Source organism: Ahaetulla prasina, chromosome 8 (genome assembly GCF_028640845.1).
Source record: "Ahaetulla prasina isolate Xishuangbanna chromosome 8, ASM2864084v1, whole genome shotgun sequence".
Classification (NCBI taxonomy): Eukaryota; Metazoa; Chordata; class Lepidosauria; order Squamata; family Colubridae; genus Ahaetulla; species Ahaetulla prasina.
The window spans coordinates 43,037,550-43,060,559 of record NC_080546.1 but is presented as its reverse complement, the minus strand read 5'-3'; the positions used below and the strand labels follow the sequence as shown (position 1 = coordinate 43,060,559).

At 39.8% G+C, this 23,010-nt stretch overlaps 1 protein-coding gene across 3 annotated transcripts; it reads right to left on the bottom strand.

The window, feature by feature from the left end:
- Positions 1-916: 916 nt before the first annotated feature.
- On the bottom strand, positions 917-22,880 carry MFSD8 (major facilitator superfamily domain containing 8). Of its 3 annotated transcripts, none has more exons than XM_058192181.1 (12): positions 22,604-22,880; positions 19,988-20,079; positions 16,673-16,716; positions 14,182-14,422; positions 13,298-13,411; positions 12,669-12,813; positions 12,177-12,235; positions 10,180-10,288; positions 9,189-9,323; positions 8,841-8,944; positions 8,501-8,757; positions 917-7,549 (listed from the first exon to the last, which is right to left on the bottom strand). In XM_058192181.1, exons 1-12 carry the CDS (start codon positions 22,678-22,680, stop codon positions 7,334-7,336), a joined length of 1,593 nt encoding a protein of 530 aa, XP_058048164.1. In that variant the 5' UTR covers positions 22,681-22,880; the 3' UTR covers positions 917-7,333. The 3 variants fall into 3 exon arrangements, with proteins under 3 accessions (XP_058048164.1, XP_058048166.1, XP_058048165.1); XM_058192183.1 differs by lacking the exon at positions 22,604-22,880 and adding an exon at positions 16,205-16,312 and having other exon boundaries at positions 19,988-20,069; XM_058192182.1 differs by lacking the exon at positions 16,673-16,716 and having other exon boundaries at positions 22,604-22,650.
- Positions 22,881-23,010: the final 130 nt, after the last annotated feature.

Genomic DNA, 23,010 nt, shown 5'->3' with positions numbered 1-23,010 from the left:
ATGCTTTGACTTAGATGAAGAGAAACAAAAAGGTGTGTGCACAGAATAGAAAATGTTTTTTCAAATTTCAGAGACACATATTCTGCCAAAACATTCTGGATGAGTTATGCTTTGATTTTTGAGCATTGTTATTGTACCAGGTTTTGTATAAAACAAAACCAACGGGTTTAGCATGGTTTATAAAGCGAATAAGACAAGACTGGTACATGTTTCCCTTTCAGTTTCCATTGTAATATAACGCCCCCTCCAAATAATGGTCTGCCTCACCATCTTCCAATGCATTCCCTTCCCTGTTTGACCACAGATAGTGATGAGTCACATGGCATGTCCCATCACACTGTGCAGTGTTCCTAATATTTTCCTTCCCTTCCTACTACTTTCCTGATCTGCCATTGCTATCTTTGACTTTTTCCCGTTCTCATTACCTTCCCACCAAACAGTTCAGCCCAGATATCCACACTTTAGTATTTAGTGGGAACTACATAACCCTATAGTATTTCATTTTGTTTCAGAATGAAACTCATTTCATTTAAGAAAACAATCAACTGATACCAGCTGTGTCAAGCACAAAACAATGTATGAATTTACCATTTTCTATATCCCTATCCAAAATCTTGTTATCAAACATGTCATGTAAGTGATCTATAAATAAATGGAAGAGCGTGCTGTGCAGAGGTGAACTCCACCTCTGACATTACCAGAGGCGTACTATCTCCATTTCTCGTCCTGAGTCTCAGAAACATCTGACATCACCAGATTTCTAATTTGCGATCTGAAAGTCCTGCTTATGAAACATGAAACTGTACAAGATAGCTTTAAGATGAAAAAGGTTAAATTGTTAAGAAAACCAAATCTAAAATCAATTTGGGTACACTGTTGCACAATCAGGAAAAAAGATAACTTTAACACTAGGCAATTACCATTTAAAGTTTTTTTTTCAGTTTAATAAGATGAAGGCATTTCACAATAGGTTAAAGTTTTACTGTTCAGGAAAGCAGTGACTAAGATTCTTGGTGTAATAGTGGAAACATCAGATATCTACCTCAGTAACCTCCAATTATTAAATCTGAGGATTCTATCATCAGTTTTAGTGTTTATCTCTATTACAAGTGCTGCATCAACATTCCTTATTTTTACTTTTAATCTTGATCTTATTTGAACCACTTTTAAAAATATAAAATATACACTGAATGAGTGGGAAATTCCAAAATAAATTATGTATAACAAAATATCACCATTAGTTTCTGCTGTTTTACTTAAAATACATTCAATTTAAAAAAGCTAACCAATTATAAAAATGCATAAACATTAATCATTCCCATAAAACTTAATTAAAATAAATAGCCTTTTTAAGTTCAGTATAAAAACTGTTTCTTCCCTCAGTCAGTGGAAACGCCAGTCAGGCTGGGGTTTCTCCCGTGTCTAGCCAATCAGGACCGAGTCTGCTCAATTCTTTTGACTCCGCCTCCTTTGCCTTCCAGCTTTTCAACTCGGTCTTAGCAGAGGACTGGATGTGTCTACCCCTGCTCAGACCATCGATAATAACCAAACCTGATTATCAGTTGAACTTTGGGAGAGAAATTCCTGTTGATCACGGAGGCTTCGTTCTGGCGAGGAGGGCCTTTTCCCGTAGCCGCTGAAGGCCGCTTGTGTCGGCGCAGGGCTGCCAGCTGGCAGCGCCTGAGGGGGAAGCGATTCTGACAGCTCCCCAGCCCACAATCCCTCTCAGGGAGGGCACCTTAGCTGCTTTCAAGAGCCTTCGCTCTGCAACTGGCTGGCGCGACGAACAATTCCACACCAGCTTGAGGCCTTATCTGATCGCAGCTCCGGCTTCAAAGGCTTTCCGGCTGCCTCATTAACTCTGCTCTACAGCTGATGGACGCGAGCAGCTTATTTCGCGCTGTTTGAATAGCTTCGAGCCGCTGGCTCAGTGAAAGAAGGGAGAGTGAGTTTCTGCCTCCCTTGACCCTGTTGGAAGGCTTTTTGCCTCAGGCATGGTGCTTTGGCCTCATTAGATCATCACAACTGTGAGTACTAGTGACGGTTACTTTTGGCGGGAACAACTTAAGATGGCGGACGCCCCTTCAGATAATCGATCAGATCGTGGTGTGAGTCCTGGGGAGGGTTCCCTTTCAGGCCACAAAAAGAAGACCAGGGTTAATTCAACTAAAAACAAGCCAGGCAAACTAAATAAGGCTGAGGAACGCCGGCATAGAGCTCTTGAGAGGGCTATTGATAAGGCACGGTCCCAGAACAGGGACAACATGCCTTCCACATCTATAGGGCTAGCAACTGCTCCAGTAAGGGAGCTAAGCCCATGCTTAGAAGTTTTTCCTCAGGCATCTGCTAATACCTGGTCTCCAGACCATTCCACTAGCTCTTCCCACCAATCTGCAGCTCATGTGGAAGCTCTTTTCCAGCTTCTTCCAGAGCCCATCATCCAGCCCTTTGCTGGATCTTCAAACATGCCTCCAGCCTGCTCCTCTCAAGCTCCATTAATTACTTCCTCTCCAACTCCAAATTCAACGTGTCCTTCTCAACCTAATCTAGGGATGGCTCCCATGCAAGGTTCGGCTGCTGGTCAGGCTCAGAACTTTCTAGTACCTGAGGCCTTTGGCCACATGATTTCTGAGGTAATAAAAACAAGCCTATCTCAGTGCCTTCAGCCTAATATGGCCCCCAGCAAGCCTTGTAATCCACGCACGCATGAGTGACCACAAACTGCAGTAATGGAGGACAACAGGTCTTATCAAGACCAGGATTTAGAGGGATTTGGTCAGGTGAGGAATCTCACAGGGAAGAGGCCCTTTCGGACGATGAAGATCTGGAACCTGATCAACCCACATTTGTGGGTCTATTCAACCCACATATGTTTAGATCTATCTCTCACAAAGCTCTGACCACTACTGGGGGGTTCACGTCCTAACCCTGAGACTGCAGGATCCTCAGAACCTACCAGTGCTTTCTTCGCGGAACCAGCTTCCGAGGGTGAGAAAGTGCCTGCACCCAAATTGTTTGTTGACGTGGCAGAAAGACAATGGACTGTTCTGGGATCGGGGCCAGTCCCGAATAATCTAGATAAAAAACTACAGCGTGGCCTCCATTTTAGAGTCGGCTCTTCAGGTCCCTACCGTAGATGCGCCTATTGTTGCTTTGACCTCGTCAACGCCAGTTGCAGTCCGCTGGAGGAGTCATTACGGATTGACGATAAGCGGACCGAGAGAATCCTTATTAAGAACCATCAGGCGGCTGCCTGGGCGGCCCGAGCAGCCATGTCTTCATTCTTCGATCGCGCGTCGCTGATTTGGCTCAAACGGCTCCAAGAGCGCATACCAGCGGCTGATGTCAGGTCTCACCGAGATCTGAACAAGATTTGAGCCTCGTTGGAGTATTCAGCGGACGCGACCCTCAATGCAGCTCGTTTTGCGGCTAAAGCCATAGGGGCCTCAGTTACATTAAGCCATCTCCTATGGCTGCGACATTGGCAGGCCGACGCACGTAATAAGTGGCGCCTAGCAGCTTCCCCTTTTTCAGGAGACAAGCTGTTCAGAGCTCCATTAGAACCTCTACTTATTGAGACACGCGACAAGCATAAAGTGCTGCCCTCAACATTTCGCTGTGGTGATTCACGCAACCAGCCATACAAGAGGCCCCAGTCCTTTCGGACCTCAGACTCATAACCAGCAGCGAGTTCAACGCACCTTCGGACAGGTCAGTAATCCCCAGCGGAATTTACAGGGCAGACAGGGATCCAGGTTCCCCTCCCGTAGACCCTATAGGGGAGGTAAAAGCCGACCTTTCAGAAGGTCCAAGTGAAGTAGAGTTTATCCCAATAGGGTCCCGACTTTCCCACTTCTTCCCCATTTGGAACTTGACCACTTCTGATACGTGGGTTAAGAAGATCATTGAGGAGGGACTTTCCCTTGAGTTCCTCTCCAGACCCCCGAGGGTTTTTGTCCGCTGTCCCGTTTCTCGACAACTTTCGTCCAGGGCTTTAATTAATTCGGCAATTGCCCACCTTATCTCAATTGGGGCTATTGAGCCTATTCCCCAGGAGGAATGCGGACTTGGATTTTACTCACGACTCTTTATCGTGCCCAAAATCTCGGGGGGCTGGAGGCTATTCTCGATTTAAAGTCATTGAACCGGTACATTAAATACCACCGGTTCAAGATGTCCACTCTATCCTCTATCCTGAACAGCATTTGTCCAGGGGACTTTTTGGCCTCTATTGATTTGTCGGAGGCTTACCTCCATATCCCTATTCACTCCCGATTTCATAAATACCTTCGCTTCTGTTACTCGGGATGACATTTCCAGTACCGAGCACTCCCATTTGGTCTTTCTTTGGCCCCGAGAGTTTTCACAAAAGTTCTGGCGGCTCTAATAGCCCATATTCGTTCCTTCCCTGTCAGAATACAGGCATCTTGATGATATCCTCATACTATCAGACACTTATGACTCAGCCAAACGAGACTTAGAAATCACTGTCAGGGAACTCCAAGCCCACGGATTCTGTATTAATTGGGAGAAGAGCAATCTTCATCCAAGCACTCAAATTCTACACCTGGGTGCTCAATTAGATACCACGGAGCTTATGGTCTTTCTGTCCAAGGACCGTAGAAGTAGCCTTTCATCCTTAGCTTCCCGCTGTAGGAATCGTAGACACTCCTCTATCCTACAACTATCCCAACTCTTGGGTAAGATGGTGTCGACTTTTGGTATAGTACCCTGGTCCCGTCTTCACTGCAGGCCGTTACAATGGTTTCTGCTACCACATCAACGCTGTCATCACAGCTCAGACCACAGACAGGTTGTCTTACCTCAGAAGTCAGGGACTCCCTAGCGTGGTGGATTTCCGATGCCATGAGCAAGGGCACCAGTTTCAGGGAGCCTTCAAAAATTACAATAACCACAGATGCCAGCTTGAGGCGCCCATCTGGGCCCTCACATGGCTCAGGGCCGCTGGACCGACAACGAGTGTCGACTGAACATCAACTTACTAGAGCTCAGGCCCATTTACCTGGCACTTTGCAGCTTCAGCAACTTGGTCACGGGTCAGGATGTTTTGATCCTGACAGACAATATGACTGCCAAAGCACACGTGAACAAGTTGGGCGGTACTCACTCAATGTCTTTGATGCGCGAGATCCTACGTCTCGGCCTCTGGGCAGAGACCAACCTGATTTCCTTGGCAGCGGCCCATATATCAGGGATCACGAATACCTGGGCGGATTCACTCAGTCACGACACAGTAGACCCGACGGAGTGGTCTCTACATCCATCCTTGATCCAGCGACTTGTGACCAGATTCGGTTGGCCATCAGTGGATCTATTTGCCTCAACCCTCAGGTTCCGAGATTTTTCTCCCGATATCCTTCTCTGAGAGCAGAGGGAATAGATGCCCTGAGGTGCCCGTGGCCTCCCGGACTAATATATGCATTCCCCCCTCTGTCTCTGATTCCACGAGTCATTTCCAAAATTCTGGAATATGGAGCGGAAATCATCTTGGTTGCACCTCATTGGCCGAAGAGGCCTTGGTTTGCGGACCTTCTGTCTTTATCTGTGGCACCACATTGGAGGATTCTGAACAGCGAGGTCATTCTAACTCAGGGGCCACTCAATCACCCAGATCCGCAATGATTCCAGCTCACCGTCTGGAGGTTGAGCGGGGTTTCCTGAAGTCCTCGAACCTCCCGGACGAGGTGATTGAAATTCTTCAAGCCTCTCGTAGGCCTTCTACCACTCGTATTTACGAGAACTCTTGGAGATCCTTCTGCACCTGGTGCAGGGACAATTCTGTGGTACCTACTGAAGCGTCTGTTTTCCAAATTTTACGATTTCTGCAAAGTGGATTCAAAAAAGGCTTGGTGCCTAACACATTGCAAAGGCAAGTGGCGGCACTCTCCTCAGTGATGGCTGGAGGCGCATTCACAGTGGCAGCCAAGGATCCTCTAATCCGTATTTTTCTGAGAGGTGCCTCTAATTTGTGACCTCCGATGGTTCACCGTTTCCCAACATGGAGGCTCAATGTGGTTCTGACAGCACTGACCAAGCCTCCATTTGAGCCTCTGAGAGATGTCGCCCTGCGTTTCCTATCATTCAAAGTCTCATTTCTAGTAGCAATTACGTCAGCACGCAGAGTTTCTGAACTTGCAGCTCTTTTGGTCAGAAAAGACCTATGTGTGTTACACTCCAATAGAGTGATTCTCAGACTAGATCCTACCTTCATGACCAAAGTAAATACGGTCTTTCACCGAGCACAGGAACTAGTGCTTCCAGACTTCTGTCCCTCACCAGTACACAGACAGGAGAAAGTATGGCACACACTTGATGTCTGTAGGGCGTTAAAGATATACCTTTCTCGTACAGAGTCCTTTAGGAAGACAGAGTCCTTGTTCATATCATACTTACCAGCCTCTTTGGGCCTAAAGATTAACTCTCGCATGTTGAGCAGATGGATCCGATCTATGATTGCGACAGCTTACCAGCACCAATCATTGCCAGTTCCAAGGCGCATTTCAGCTTATTCTACCCGGAGTGCAGCAACTTCAGCTGCATGGAACACACACGCTTCAATTCGGGAGATTTGTACTGCGGCCACCTAGTCATCCCCGACACTGTTCATAAGACATTATAAATTGGATGCATACGGGTCAGTGAACACGGCTTTTGGCAGACGTGTTCTTCAGCAAATCCTGTAGGACCGATCCTTGGAGAGCCAGCAGTTTCCCACCTGATGAGGACGTCTACTTTGGTATGTCTCCAGCCTGACCAGCGTTCCCACTGACTGAGAGAATGGGCGTTGGCTTACCTGAACGCCCCTTCTTGGAGAAGTGGGAATGCCGGTCAGCCCCGCCCTGGGGTATTCCTGCCGACTCAAGGGGTGTCGGGGTGGGATGGCTACTAATTCTTTCTCGTTTCAGGTAGACACATCAGTCTGCTACAGCGTCCTCACCGAAAAGCTGGAAGGCAAAGGAGTGGGGCCAAAAGAATTGAGCAGACTCAGTCCTGATTGGCTAGACACGGGAGAAACCCCAGCCTGACCAGCGTTCCCACTTCTCCAAGAAGGGGCGTTCAGGTAAGCCAACTCCCAATTTAAGACATGATTCACAGAATCAATGTATTTTAAATACATTTCTTAAAGCAGCTCCAAAATAATAACATCTACTATATCGCAGTCTGTCATTTCCAGTATTAAACTGATATAAATCTGGTGGTGGAAATACTGTCAGTCCAAGTGAATGATAATTCTATAAACCATCTGCCAAAAATGCAAAATACTGAAAAGAGCAAATAATGATTAAAGTAAAACAAGACTGAGCAGAGTTAGCTAGGAGATCTGTTCTTGTAGGCTCTCGTATCTGACTGAAAATGCAATAAGTCTCTTGTACACCACTTCAAGTAGTAAGAGAGAAAGAACGACAATTCCACAGATGAAACCAAATGCCCAGCGGGGTCCTAAGGAACTGTAGAGTTGACTGACAAATACCGGGCCCAGAATGCGTGCACCACTTCCACAAGCAGTAAGCCATCCCATATAAATACCCTAAAATAGATCAGATTTTGTTCAGTGTTAATGACAGGTTTTAACCCTGAATTATTCAAACAAAATATATTATTCTTCCAATTTTGCAATAGCAAACTACTACCATCATCGTCATCATTAGTAATAGCAATATCAGTATTAGGATTAATGAGATGGCCTGATTGTCAAGCAACTTGAGGTGGCATATAAGCTAAATTAAAAATAATATAATATTAAAAGAACAAATTATCAAACCACCTGTAAGGAAATACAGGTTGTAGCATATTCATAAATTTATGAAAATCCTTTGCCCAGGGCCTGATGGAAGATCCAGGTCCCTATAGGATAACAATAGATTTTAGTAAAATGGTTGCTGTCCCAAAAAAAATCTCATTGTCCCTCATACACAAAACATTCAGTAGCTCAGCTTTACTAAAAATTTTGATAATCTGAAGGGCTAAAAAAATTATTTAATGAAATAAGACAGGGGTGTCAAACTTGATTTCATTGAGGGCCCCATCAGGGTTGCGTTTGACCTCGGGGTGGGGGGTGGGCAGAGGGTGTGTGGCCAGCTCAACGTCACTTGTTGGCGGCGCCTTTGGAGGCCCAAGCACTCTGCCAGTGAAAACGGACTCCTGAGCTCTCTTTTTGGCTGCAATTGTCTTCTGCAATCCCCTGCCAGTGAAAACAGACATCTGTTTTCACTGGCAGAGGCACTGCGGGCCAGTCCTTTGCTGTTTCCAAGGCAGCCCCGTGGGACAGATCCAGGCCACGGGAAGTAATTCATAGCTGTACTGCACCAAATCATGTGAGCTAGATGATAAAATATACTGATGATATGTGGTTTTATTGCTTAACCAAAGCATGACAAAAAAAAAAAAGTTCCAAGCTCAGTAATCTACCACTTGGCAACTTGTTTTCCAAAACTGTTAAACTTGTTTAAAAATGTATCTGCCTAAATTTAAATCTTACCTGAGGTGTTGGCCCTAAAATTTTTGAATATAGAGTATATGACATCACATTACAGGCTGGATATCCCAATCCTATTAAAATGTCAGAAGTGATATACTGGCCCAGATGAATTACTGGAGTATAACTGCACCAAGATTGTATACTAGGACATCCTGTTGCTTCAGCTGTAGTATTGGATGAAAATTCAATTTGTGACATCCACAAAAATGCAAAGGTTTCACCAAAGATCTTTCCTGGAGTAGAATTATTCCTTATGTCTGAAAACATACAAATAAATATCATATATGGCCACATGTATTCATCAAAGACCTTAAAATAATTCAAACATTTAAATTTATACCTGCCCATTGGATATTAGGTAACTGATTTCCCCAAGGTAACAGAACAAAGAATCCAATCAAGATAACGACTAGACCTCCATAGAGGATTGCACGTTCACCAATCCTGTTGAATAATGAAAACTAAAATTACAGTACCCATATTTTATCCAAGGAAAATTTTCCATATTCAAACCCTGAGTCCTTTGTTCATAATGATTTAAGTATCAGCGATATTACATAAATTTATCACTATTGGAGAATGCATTTACACACAGCCATTTGTATTCTAGGACTTATCCCTTTTTTAAAAAATAAGATTTTTGTGAAAATTAATATTGTAATGAAACAGTATAACTTAAACATATTACCTTTTAGAAAGTTCTTTAACTGCTAAAAACACAACCACTGATTCGATGCCAACGGCACCAAGAATTAAGCCATTGATAAACACAGCTTTTTTTCTGGTCCATGCATACATATCCATTGTTAATGGTGTAGCTATGCTAAAAAGTACATAAAAGATGCATTAAATTAAATATAGTAGAGAACTACAGCATTGGTCATGTGACTGAGTGGGCATAGCCAACTTTATGTCACTCACAGCAAGGTGCCACCCCACCTTGCCCTGAGTGACTTCAAGTTGGCCACGCCCAGTCACATGACTACCAAGCCACGCCCACCAAATAAGTCACGCCTACAGAACCGGTAGTAAAAAAATTTGGAACCCATCCCTGCTTTTTACATATAACTCAAAGCAGTGAATATATCCAACACATCTTTCTCCTATTTCCCCCCACAGCAACCCTGTCAGGTGGGTCACCCAACTGGCTGTCTTGGCTAAAATGGACCTTTTGTTTTAACAACCTCTTCAGCCAAAGAGGTTGTTAAAAAAAAACTTTTAAAGGGTTCTGATGATCCCTGCTCAGCCACGCAATCATCAGAGGGTTTTTTTTTAACTTTTAAAAGCCTTTTTTGGCTGAAGAAAAGATGCTTTTAAAAGTGGGGGGAAAAAAAACCTCTGATAATCGGGGAACCAGTTCGGGGGCGTGGCCAGCCAGCCATTACTACCGGTTCTCCGAACACCAGAAGATTTTTACTACCGACTCTACAGAATCGGAACGAACCAGGAGCAACCCACCACTGATAAGAAGTAATAAAGGTGAGGTATAAATAAATAAATAACAGCCCAAGTAGGATGGCTGATAGCGATAACTCATGTATGTCTGGATGTACTAAATCCGTTATGGTAGTAAGAAAAAGCTATTGTAGGAAATGTTGCAGCAGACTTTATTCACAAAATTATGAAGAAATATAAGAAAGATTATTTTTTTAAAAAAATACAAAAAACCAAATACTTACGTTTCAAAAACTGCAAAAATAAATAGGATAACAAAGAAAAGAAAGTTTGTTGATACCACAGCCACATGGTCAATGTATCGCTGATTATCTTGAACCACTTCATTGTTTTCTGTATTTAAAAAAAAGGTAACCGATAAAATAAAGACCTATATAGCACTGATACAGATGCAATTATTTTATTTTGAGAAAATCTTAGTTCATGCAATATGCATGAGATTTACTGACATAAAGGACATGCAGCTCCCTTAGCTCCCTTTAATGGCAGAACAAGACATATAGCTATAACTAAGTATAATTTTCCATTTCATTAGAACATGGTACTACAGCTGATAATGAATCTAGCACAGTGGTTCCCAACCAGTGTGCCGCGGCACTAAGGGGTGCCGTGAGATCTTTTGAGGGTGCCGGGAACTTTTGAGCTACGGAGATTTTAAATATCTATTTCCTTATAAGGGTGCCGGGAACTTTTGAAAGGCTTTCCAAGGGTGCCTCAAACAAGAAAAGGTTGTGCCTCAAACAAGAAAAGGTTGGGAACCACTGATCTAGCATGTACATTAGAATTATAGTTAACTGCACCTTTCCAATTTATTGCATGAAAAAAGAGCAAAATATCAGAGTTTGTGAATCTTGTTAGTCACCTTAACATGACAAATAAAATTCAAGCTATGCATTCTCTTCATAGCAGAAGATATCTGGGACTTGATAAACAAGTTTCTGAAATTGGAACATGTGGTTCAATCAATTCCAGAAGTTTTCTAATCTGGAAAGTGATGATGTCAGGAGAATATAATTGCGGACCTAACACTTGTTTTGATAGTTTTCCTGGACTAATAACATCTCGAAGTAGCAATCAAGGGTAGCAGTCATGAGTAGAAGGACATTTACACAACTTTGTGCTGTGCATTAGTTGCACCCTTTCCTGGATCAGGAGCCCCTGTGCTCAGTCTCTCAAGCCCTGATCATCTCATGCATGAACTACTGCAGTGTGCTCTAGATAGGGCTACACCTGAAGAGCATTCAGAAGCTACAACTGCTGTAGCATTGCGGGCAATACTTGGGGCCCCTAGAGTGTCCCATGTTACACTGATGTTCCATGATCTGCACTGGCTGCTGGTTTGCTTCCAGGTACAATTCAACCATCTCACCCCAATGGGACTGGCTTGCCTCATCCATGCTGGCAGAAGAGACATGCTGCAAGTCCCATTGGTCAAGTAATTTCAGCTGGCGGGGTCCTGGAGAAAAGCCTTTTCTGCCTTGGTACCCACCCTTCGAAGATACACTACCAGGCTGATCTTCCGTAAGGGGCTGAAGACCTGGCCCTACCAGTTGGCCTGGGTCCCCAATAGGGATGTTTCATTTGGGAGATGGTTGATGGATTAAGAGAAGATCCCGCTTTCCCCCTCTGCACCTCTTATTCCTTTCCTCTCCATCTCTGAATTGTAATTTTTATCCTTATTAGAAATACTTGTTTTACATATTTTTTAAGGTTTTACTGGCTTTTAATGTTAGAAGCCATCCAGAGCAAGATGGACAGCAAACAAAACTAATAAATAGTTATTTCCAACCTGGGCAGAAAGATTTTTCTTTCATTAAGAATATAGAGGGGTCTAGAAAGATCAGGTACATAGCTCACTTTTTGCAGTACGTTCATTACATTTCTGTTTAGAATTTGATACTTTAAGATGCCTTCATACTTTCCAGTAGAATCTTAGTACCAGTATATATTTAGATATTAGTATTTATCTAGAAGTTGCATTCTAATAACATTGACACAGAAACTGATTCTCACTACAGATATATTCCTATCCATGACAAATTGTAATCATTAGTGCATGCTTGTGACTCACAGAATCTAATAAATTTGATCTGAAGTTGCAGTTAATTGCTCATACTTGAGACATATATCCCAAAAGCTATCACTCATATCCTTCACACATTATCATTTGATACTATTCCTACCTATATTAGCAAGTATATCAAAATGTATTTCAAATTACCTTCACTTTCAGTATTAATACTATTTTGTGGTCGTCCCATGTCATCTACATGATGCTCTCTAAGAATTAAGAGATTGTGTGAAACATTAATTGAATATACCAAAGAAACTTTCAATATAATTGACAGTTTTGTGTTGAAACAATATTATCTGACACAATTCTTTGTTAATTCAGTTATGAAACTTATCTTGTTTTATGGATCAAGTCTTATAAACACTCTGCATAAATAACTTGAGAATAGAAGCACTTGTATGTTATTTTAGAGATTTATACTCACAGATAAGATTTAATAAACTTATCAAACTAAGATCTACTGCAATATTATTGATCAAGAAATACTAAAAACAACTACAAAATCCACAAATTACTCTTTTCATACTTTTCTTGGTTCATAATAAGAACTAAAACTACATGGACTAAGAACAGAGATTTTATGTACAAATTGAAAGACCTTTCTTATAAACATTCACAAATTTTTAAATTTTCAATTACCTAAATATGGCAATTATCAGAACAATATTAATAATTCCTAGAAGACTTCCAAATAAAACGGGAGCTGTGTACATGTTCAGCTGAAGATAAATTGTTTTCCATGAGATTCCTTTTTCTCCAATAAGTGAAAAGAGAGTCTGAAAAACTAATAGAAAATATAAGTTTATACAACTGGATTTTAACAGTAAGTATGCCCAATGTTAATTATAAATATATATAGAGAGAAATTTTATTGCAGCAGCTAAAAATCTAATGTATTAACTAAATGAAAAAAAAACTCAATTAGTAAAGTGTTCCAACTTCTGATTTAAAAAATCCCAAATAATACATTAACCGGAAGTTCTTTTAGTATTTGTATTAATATTTTTTCTTGACACGCACTGCTTCAAATTTTAGTTATCAATAAACTGTCTGTAAAAAGAACTAAGTGAAAATTGGAGTCTGAAGTCAAATTGGGATCACATTCTGTTCCTTAAAACTCAAGCCCTATTTATAAATAGTCCTGTACTATTACTAAGTTTTTATATAACAAATTAAAGTTTAAATACGTACACATAGATAAAAAAAAATTCTCCTGCAACTGATTACTGAATCACTTGAAGAAAATGAGAATACAATGTAGGTTGTACCTGGTCCCAGTATGAATCCCACTGCCTGGCAAGCACTAGTGTTTGCCATGGCATTAGTTCTTTCAGTAAGAGAGGTGGCACCAGCAATATATGCGCGAACTACTGCTACATTTCCTAAAAAAAAATAAAACGGTGTTTATTTGGAAGCTAAGGCACATATTTATTTTTAATCATATGCATAAGGTAGCTAAAAGCTCAACAGTATAGTATGCAAAATCTTGGTCTTTTGTCTGCTATGTTGTGCACTGACAAAGATTTGAATTGAATTGGGTTTGAATTTGCTCACCAAATCTATTTTTAATAGGTCTCATTACTACATAAATTAATAACTAAAAAGATGCAAAAGAACCTTTATCTTGAAAACAATTAGAAATATTGAACTTGAGAAAATCTTTTAGAAACTTGAAATTAATCGGGAATTATTATTTCATAGCATCACTCAGGTGTGAAATCTGAATAAATTACCTTTGAGTAACTGTTAGTAAGTTCCTTGCAATTTTTTTCATATGAGAAAAATCCCTAAAATTAATATGATTACCGGTAGTACTTTTAGACTGATATCTCAGGAAATCTTTATTACTCTGATGAGTCTATTACTTAGAATACTGTACTTTGTGGTAACTCAATTTAGGAGACTCTCTAATCCTACAGAAAGCCATGGCACAATCATTAGTAAGTAGGATTCTGGGAAAATCTTTCAATCTGTATGTTGAGACAATCAGCAGGATTACACTGTTACTCAAGAGGTTCTCAATGCCAATTTGTTGGGGTAGAAGGGATCTCAAGGGCCTGAGATTTTGATTTCTCTAACAAATAGTTGAATTGCCTTAAATACATGTTGTTATGAATCTAGCAAACTTTATTTTAAATATTTCTAAAATTACCTGCACCAAACCCCACCAATGCTCGAGCAGCTAGCATGTAGTATTTGTTGTGTGAAGGGGGCAAATGGATATAAGCATAGAGGAAATTGGCAGCTATTGAAATAGCAGTTGAAACCACAAGAGGTTCTCTTCTTGGCCTGCAATTAGACCACGTTCCAAAGAATGGAGAAGCTATCATCTGACCAATGCTGTATGAAGCAATAATCCAGCCAAGAAAACTTGGATCTGCAGTTTTATCTATCTATGGGAATCATAAACACAATTTCAACAGTATTTTATTAATCAACAGGACACCGTAATTAAAAATATTCAATTCTAAGAGATATTATGCTACTAAAATATAGGTAAATGTTAATGAAGAGAACATTTTTAATTACAAGGTTAAATTAGAGGACCCAGCATTTATATATTAAATCTTGCAGACTATTAGTTGGTAAATTAAGTTTATTAATAACTTATGGAATAACACTGTTAAACTAGCATGGAAACAGACTGAAGTTTAAATTTAAAACTAGTCTATGAAAACTGCCCTCCCACATTATAATAGTCACAAAATAGTATTTTTAGCAGCATCACTATAAGGAAATAAGAATACACATTCCAAATTGTAAATGAATGGTTACTGAATAATTTATATATCATTGGTTGGCTGGTACAGTTTGAAAAGAATCGATGGCAAAAACTATTTTTGAAGGGTTGGTGTCATGCACTTTCCTCTTTTTCTTTATTACTTAGATTTATAAACATCTTTTGCTCCAGAACTTAATGGCAATCAAAACTTCAATTCTCTAGAATAGGTTATGGTGAGGATATTGATTGGCTCAAAGTAACCCAATCAGCTTCCACAACTGACAGTGGACGTGAACTTCAATACATTTCTATTATAGCTGTTCCTCTTTTCCATTAAGATGATTCTCTGAAAATTATGATGCTGGTCCTCTTTAATTGTGTTGTAACTCAACTGATTGCACCATTACACTAAAAGCTAAGCTCTCCTATATCTTACCATCTTATATTTCTCCAGAAAATAATTATAATGGTTGCTGTCCCAGGGTCATGTGACCACCTTTGCAATCTTCTGACAAGCAAAATCATTGGGAAGACAGTTTCACTTAACAACTGTGTTACTAACTTACCAATTGCAGTGATTCACTTAGCAACTGTGCTAAGAAAGGTCGTAAAATGGGACAAAACTCACGTAAGTGTCCTGCTTAGCAACAGATACTGGGCTCAATTATGGTCTTAAGTCAAGGATTATCTGTATGTTTTGTAAAATAATCTTTGAACAAAAAGATTTATTTTATTGATAAGGCCTATAGGCTATTGTAATAGCTCTAAGCAGCATGCAATTCTCCCTCCATAATCTGGATTTTTTTAAATAAATCAAATCAGAACCATAAATCTCTATGTAAAACCAGGAAATAATTGCAATTCATTCTCCTCAATTAAAACTATTTTTTTTATTTATTTACATTTATATCCTGCCCTTCTCCGAAGACTCAGGGCGGCTTACAGTGTATAAGGCAATAGTCTCATTCTATTTCATTAGTAGAGGGAAAAGATAAGCAGATATATTTCCGTCCTTTAAATAATACTTTATTTCTATACAACCCTTCTCAGCTCATGGAAATTTAACTTTACATACACTAAAACAAAACAGATTAAGACATAACGTACGCTAAAACAACTATTACGAAAGCCAAACTAAAATAGTGAATCTTTATATAAATTTGAAGGCCTGTAAATATGGAATCGTGATATTAATAGAGACTGCTTTCTACACTCCATGGCAAAAAGTCATAAAACTCTAAGTCTCCACCAACTCCAAAGCCTAAACTTATAATCATTGTCTATTCCAGCCTTTCTTCTTCAATATTTGAAATAGAAAACAGCAATTTGGACACTGCAAATTATTTGCCCATGCTCCCCACAAAAACACCAAAGTTAAATATAATGATCATATGTATTTTAAGTACTATAAATAATTATCTTTTCATTTGGCTGAATAAATTCATAGCATTACTTTATTATTTGGTACTTCAAATTACTGTTGATTCCTGGCAACTGCCTGGACAAGTCTCTGCAGTTTTCTTGGTAATGTTCTTTGAAATGGTTTACCAATGCCTCCTTCCTACAGTTGAAAGAGAGGAGTGGTCCAAGTTCAGTCAGCTGCTTACGGCTGAGAGCAGGAATAGAATTCATATATCCTAGTTTCTACTGTAACTTGCTGCTGTAAGCACGACACCATACCACTGCAGCTGTCAGATACCTAAATTAACATCATGCAAATATGGGTTGCGTGGGTTCTTACGGTAGTTTTAACTTATTATGGCCAATTTTAGAATCAGTTTTTTTAAATGTTTTAACTTTTGTTTATGTCTTTGTTGTTTTATTCTGGCTGTAAACCACCCTGAATACTTCGGGAGAAGGGCGGTATAGAAATCAAATAAATAAATAAATAAATAAATAAAAATTTAGGTAATTCACAAACCTGTTGAAGATAGGGCCATATTGACATAATGACAATAGAGAAACCTGCAACATAAAGTACTTTAGTTATTTTTCTCTAGTACTTTATTGCCATCTACTGATCATATTCAGAGAAATAAAATTATGGAATTTCATACAAAAAACGGAATTATTTTGGAAAAAGAAAAAGTTCAAAAACGGCAAATAATTTTAGATGTAGTGTTTAACCTTGTTTTGCAAACTTTAATGATATTTCTAAGAAAATTTAACTACCTATAACTAAGCTATATGTTATCCAATGACACTTGGTTATATAGTTTAACTACAGAAGGGAATCAAAATTAAAGCTACAGGCATGTTTTGACTGCACTGATTGGAATATTTTTAAAGATACCTCTGCAGACCTGGATGAACTCACAGATACTGTAACATCATATGTCAACTTCTGTGAAGACCTATGTGTACCTACAAGGAACTTGCGAATATACAGTAACAACAAACCTTGGTTCACACCTAAACTTAAGCAGCTACAACATTCCAAAGAGGAAGCCTACAGAAAAGGTGATAAAATGCTGTACAATCAGGCCAGAAATGCACTAACAAGGGAGATCAGAGCAGCAAAAAGAAGCTACTCTGAAAAGCTAAAGAATCAGTTTTCAGCAAATGAACCAGCAAACATGTGGAAAACTCTTAAAAATATCACCGGCTATGGCAAACCTCCTTCCCAGGCTGAAGGTAATCAACAACTGGCAGATGACCTGAATGAGTTTTACTGCAGGTTTGAAAGGAAACTACAGCCACCTATCTCCACAACCCCCATCTCAGACACACCAACAACAGCCAAGCCTCCTACAACTGACCCCATTTCATTGGGTTCACAACCCCTAGTGATCACAGAAAAGGAAGTGCAGGACCTATTTCACAGACAAAAGCCAGGAAAAGCTCCAGGCCCAGACAAGATAACTCCTTCTTGCTTAAAAGTCTGTGCTGACCAATTGGCCCCCATCTTCACCCATATTTTCAATAAATCACTAGAGATGTGTTATGTTCCTTCTTGCTTCAAACGCTCTACCATTATCCCAGTGCCGAAGAAGCCCACCATCAAGGAACTGAATGACTACAGACCAGTTGCTCTAACATCTGTAGTCATGAAAATCTTTGAAAGGCTAGTGCTTTCCTACTTGAAAACCATCACGGATCCGCTGTTAGACCCCTTCCAATTTGCATACTGAGCAAACAGATCAACAGATGATGCTGTTAATATGGCTCTGCACTACATCCTACAACATCTTGAGTCTCCAAAGACCTATGCAAGGGTCCTTTTTGTAGACTTTAGTTCAGCATTCAATACCATCATTCCAGACATTCTTCTAACTAAGCTAAACCAGCTACAGGTACCGGAACAGACTTGTAAGTGGATCACAAGCTTCCTAACAAACAGGAAGCAGCAGGTGAAGCTAAGCAAGATCACATCAAATACCTGTACAATTAGCACAGGGGCCCCCCAAGGCTGTGTGCTCTCCCCACTTCTCTTCTCTCTGTATACCAATGACTGTATCTCCAATGATCCATCTGTTAAGCTACTGAAGTTCGCAGATGACACAACAGTGATTGGTCTCGTTCGAGACAATGACGAATCCGCATATAGACAAGAGGTCGAACGACTAGCCTTGTGGTGCAACGAAAACAATCTGGAACTGAACACACTCAAAACCGTAGAAATGGTGGTAGACTTTAGGAGAAACCCTTCCATACTTCCACCTCTCACAATACTAGACAACACAGTATCAACAGTAGAAACCTTCAAATTTCTAGGTTCTATCATATTGCAAGATCTAAAATGGACAGCCAACATCAAAAAGGACAACAAAGAATGTTCTTTCTGCGCCAACTCAGTAAGCTCAAACTGCCCAAGGAGCTGCTGATTCAGTTCTACAGAGGAATTATTGAGTCTGTCATTTGCACCTCTATAACTGTCTGGTTCAGTTCTGCAACCCAACAAGAAAAACACAGACTTCAGAGGATAATTAGAACTGCAGAAAAAATAATTGCTACCAACCTGCCTTCCATTGAGGACCTGTATACTGCACGAATCAAGAAGAGGGCCGTGAAAATATTTACAGACCCCTCGCATCCTGGACATAAACTGTTTCAACTCCTACCTTCAAAACGACGCTATAGAGCACTGCACACCAGAATAACTAGACACAATAACAGTTTTTTCCCGAAGGCCATCACTCTGCTAAACAAATAATTCCATCAACACTGCCAAACTATTTACTGAATCTGCACTACTATTAATCTTCTCATAGTTCCCATCACCAATCTCTTTCCATTTATGACTGTATGACTATAACTTGTTGCTGGCAATCCTTATGATTTATATTGATATATTGACCATCAATTGTGTTGTAAATGTTGTACCTTGATGAATGTATCTTTTCTTTTATGTACACTGAGAGCATATGCACCAAGACAAATTCCTTGTGTGTCCAATCACACTTGGCCAATAAAAATTCTATTCTATTCTATTCTATTCTATTCTATTCTATTCTATTCTATTCTATTCTACTGTATGTATCTTCCTAAAATATCTACCTTCAGGAAAGAGGAATTCAGTCAGTAGTAGGTGCATATGTGGAACTGCTTACATGGAACTATTATCAGTGTGAAAACTCTTTAATGTATTGTATACATCATTCAGTTTCTTTTAATGAAAGACAAAAGACTTCATTATTTATCATCCATTATACAAGATGATCCAGAAAACTAAAATTCATACCATTTTACCACAAACCACAATATTAAGAAAAAGTCAAGATAATTACATAGGGCAGTTTATGAACACTGACCGTTTTTTTAAAAAGTGAGGACAATAGTGGACTATCTACCCCAATCAGATTCCAATATGCTAAGAACTACATAGTCTACATGTTAAAACAGATACTCTGTTGTATTACCTCCCAAACTTTGGCCATAGGACATATTGGAAACAGAACCACGCTATTGATTCTGCTGGTGAGCATTTGCTTCAGCCAGGCTTGGTTCCACCTGGTCCCTACAAGTTAATGAACAAGTTCCTGAATTTGCTTATTGTGAAAGTTGTTCTTCCTTTGGTGCTAGTTTATAATGCTATTGCCTAATATTATTTTGTTTTTGTTAAATCCTACATCAATTACTGAGTATGTTTAACTTACAAATGAGCCCCCCAAAATTAAATAAAACATAGTTTGCTCTATAAGGAATTTTTATGCAATGATTTAATTAATATCCAATGAAGTAACAAGAAACAGTATTATATTAAAACACTGATGACTGGTTAGCAAATTTTACAAACCAACACTGCTGAAGAACATTGTAAGATACATTATTCGAATGGATCTCCACCGGCTCTTGTATTGTTGCAATGTTTCCGTAACATCCTTAGATCTGTAATAAACAATTTTGTAATATTAATGAGATTAAGGTTAACATGTCAAATAGTCATCATTCTTCAGCAAATTCTTTACTCAAGTGTTAGGACTATATGTTATTATATTTACATTTAGTCATCTTTATATGATTGAAATGCTTCTCTGATGCATGTCATCATATATTAGCAATGCCCTGTTCTATTTTACAACAATCAAATTCAACAATTGCTATACAAAGCATGAAATGGACACATCTGATTTCAGAATGAATTTCAATATGAACAAATGCTAAATCTTAAATTTGAGTAGAAAATATCAAAGACATGAAAATAAGATGAGGGGGATCACACCAGACAGCATTTTATTCATAAATAAATAAATAAATAAATAAATAAATAAATAAATAAATAAATAAATAAATAAATAAATAAATAAATAAATAAATAAATAAATAAAAATATATTATTCATAAATATTCATAAACCAGACAGCATTTTATTCATAAAGAGGTTTAAAGTTGATACAGCAAATGTTTAGAGCAGGGGTTTCCAACCTTGGTCCCTTTAAGACTTGTGGACTTCAACTCCCAGAGTTCCTCAGCCAGCTCTGGGAGTTGAAGTCCACAAGTCTTAAAGGGACCAAGGTTGGAGACCCCTGGTTTAGAGGATACTGCTTATTGGAATGTAGATGTCAGCTCCTCTCCCTAGTCATATTTAGACCTCCAGCTATCCCAGCTGAGAACAAAATGAGCTGACAGATTTATGATGTTTGCATGATTTGGAGAGGGGAAGCAGCTGGGTATATGGGATGAGGGCATTGGCTGGGTATATGGGATGAGGGCATTGGCTGGGCCAATGCATTATATAAAAATGGTTACATTGTCCGGAGGTGATATGGGGTCCTTTGACCTGGAGGTGTTGAAGTTCTGGTGTGTTAAGGAGGGATCAGGCAATAACTTTGTCAGGAGGAAACAAAGAAATTGAAGAGACTTTTAACATTGATGTCAACCCCTTTGATATAGGCCAGGGCAAGAAATACTGGCATGCAATTTGCAATATTCTCTGTATGAAACAAGATGAAGACACAATCACAATTTGTAAGCTGGGTGGCTATACCAACTTATTAAAGATAAATACATAAATACAATCCTAGGCTGTATACACAAAAGTATTTGCAAGAGTAGGAGTTATAGCTCCTCTCTAATTTGCATAGGACTTTGCTTTAAGAAGATAAGGGTCACAGCAGGGCTTGGACTGTCAGGAATTTAAGGTGCCACACTAGTCTTAATCCCTAAGATTAATCAGGTTTCCCTCTAGGGAAATATTATATATTATATATATTATTATATATATAAGAATTCCTCAGCCAGCCATTCTGGGAGTTGAAGTCCACAAGTCTTCAAGTTGTCAAGGTTGGAGACCCCTGTTATAGGATATACTAAAAACTCAAAGACGCGAAATATAAAAAAATAATAATTAAAATGTCTGTTTCAAGTACACACACACACCATTTAAAAGTATGCAAAAACACCTACTGTGCTTATCAATAAACAACCTTGGCCTTCATGCCTATTATATGAACAATGCAACAGGCAGTAGGTCAAAAATCTATTAAGATTTTTTTTTAACCGAGATGTATTTATTTAGCCTAGATGCCACGCAATAATCTGATATACAACACTCATCAAACACATTACACATAAATACAAATAGCAGTATCGTTTACATTAAGCAGACATCACTGATTTTAACGCCGATAGGATATCGCCATCAATTGTTTTGGTTTCTTATATTCATGTAGCTATTTTGCAACGCGTATTATAATCTGAGCTTCAAACCGAATTTCACTGGCACCGATTATTGTAGACCTCTCCTCCTTACGCACACAGGCGAGCAGCTTATGAGGAAGCTTAATTTATTTATACTACAATTCTCAGCATCTTCAGCATGAGACAACTTTTATTTATTTATTTAATTTAATTTTGTCATAACAATATACACAAGCATAACAAGCATAACACAAAAGATTACATAATATATAAACATATATATGAGGAGAAACAAAGTAGTATAAGCATCTATATATATATATATATATATATATATATAGGGGAAGAAACAATAGGACAGGAACGGTAGGCACATTTGTGCTCTTATGCACTCCCCTTAGAGTCCTCCTAGAAATGTGGTGAGGTCAACAGTGAGCTTTTGGGGTTATGAGAAGAGACCACAAAGTCAGGTAATGCATTCCAAGCATAGACAATTCTGTTACAGAAATCGTGTTTTCTGCAATCTAAACTGGTGCGGTTGACATTAAGTTTAAATCTGTTGGTAGCTCTTGTGTTATTGTAGTTGAAACTGAAGTAGTCATTGGCAGGAAGGACATTACAACCTGAGTTGCAGATACGGAAGATTTTGACTCCATCGCTTCTGGAGTCCAAGTGGATCCCGTCCCCTCCTTCCCCCGCCCCCATACCCGCTCCTTCAGGCCGAAAAGGCGCCCCTGGCGAATAAGACCCGAGAGCGGTGGCCCCTATGCACCTTTCGTCTCCGTCTCCGTTCAAAAGAGGCTGCTCCCAGTCCTCGCTTGCGGGCTCCAGAACAGCAGCCGCCGCCATGGCCAACTTCGAAACCTCCGAGTTTCAACCTCTCCCGTACGTAGAGCCAACCACCCTACTACATACTCCCTTCTGGCGAGGGAGCACCTGAAGCCTCGCCTCGGCTTTCTTCCGGGACAAGGCGAGAGGCGACTGTCACGTGGCCGAACAGCAAACACAATAAAGCGAGTCACGGCAACTGCGTATGATGACAGCAGTACTTGGACTATAAAGCGAGAAGGGGGCGGGGGCAACGCTGATCACGTGCCGGGCGAGCCATTGGTAGAGTCGGCCACCACCCTCCCGCCCCTCGCTTTTTAAAAACCGTCGTTGAGGCTCTCGCGAGAGTGG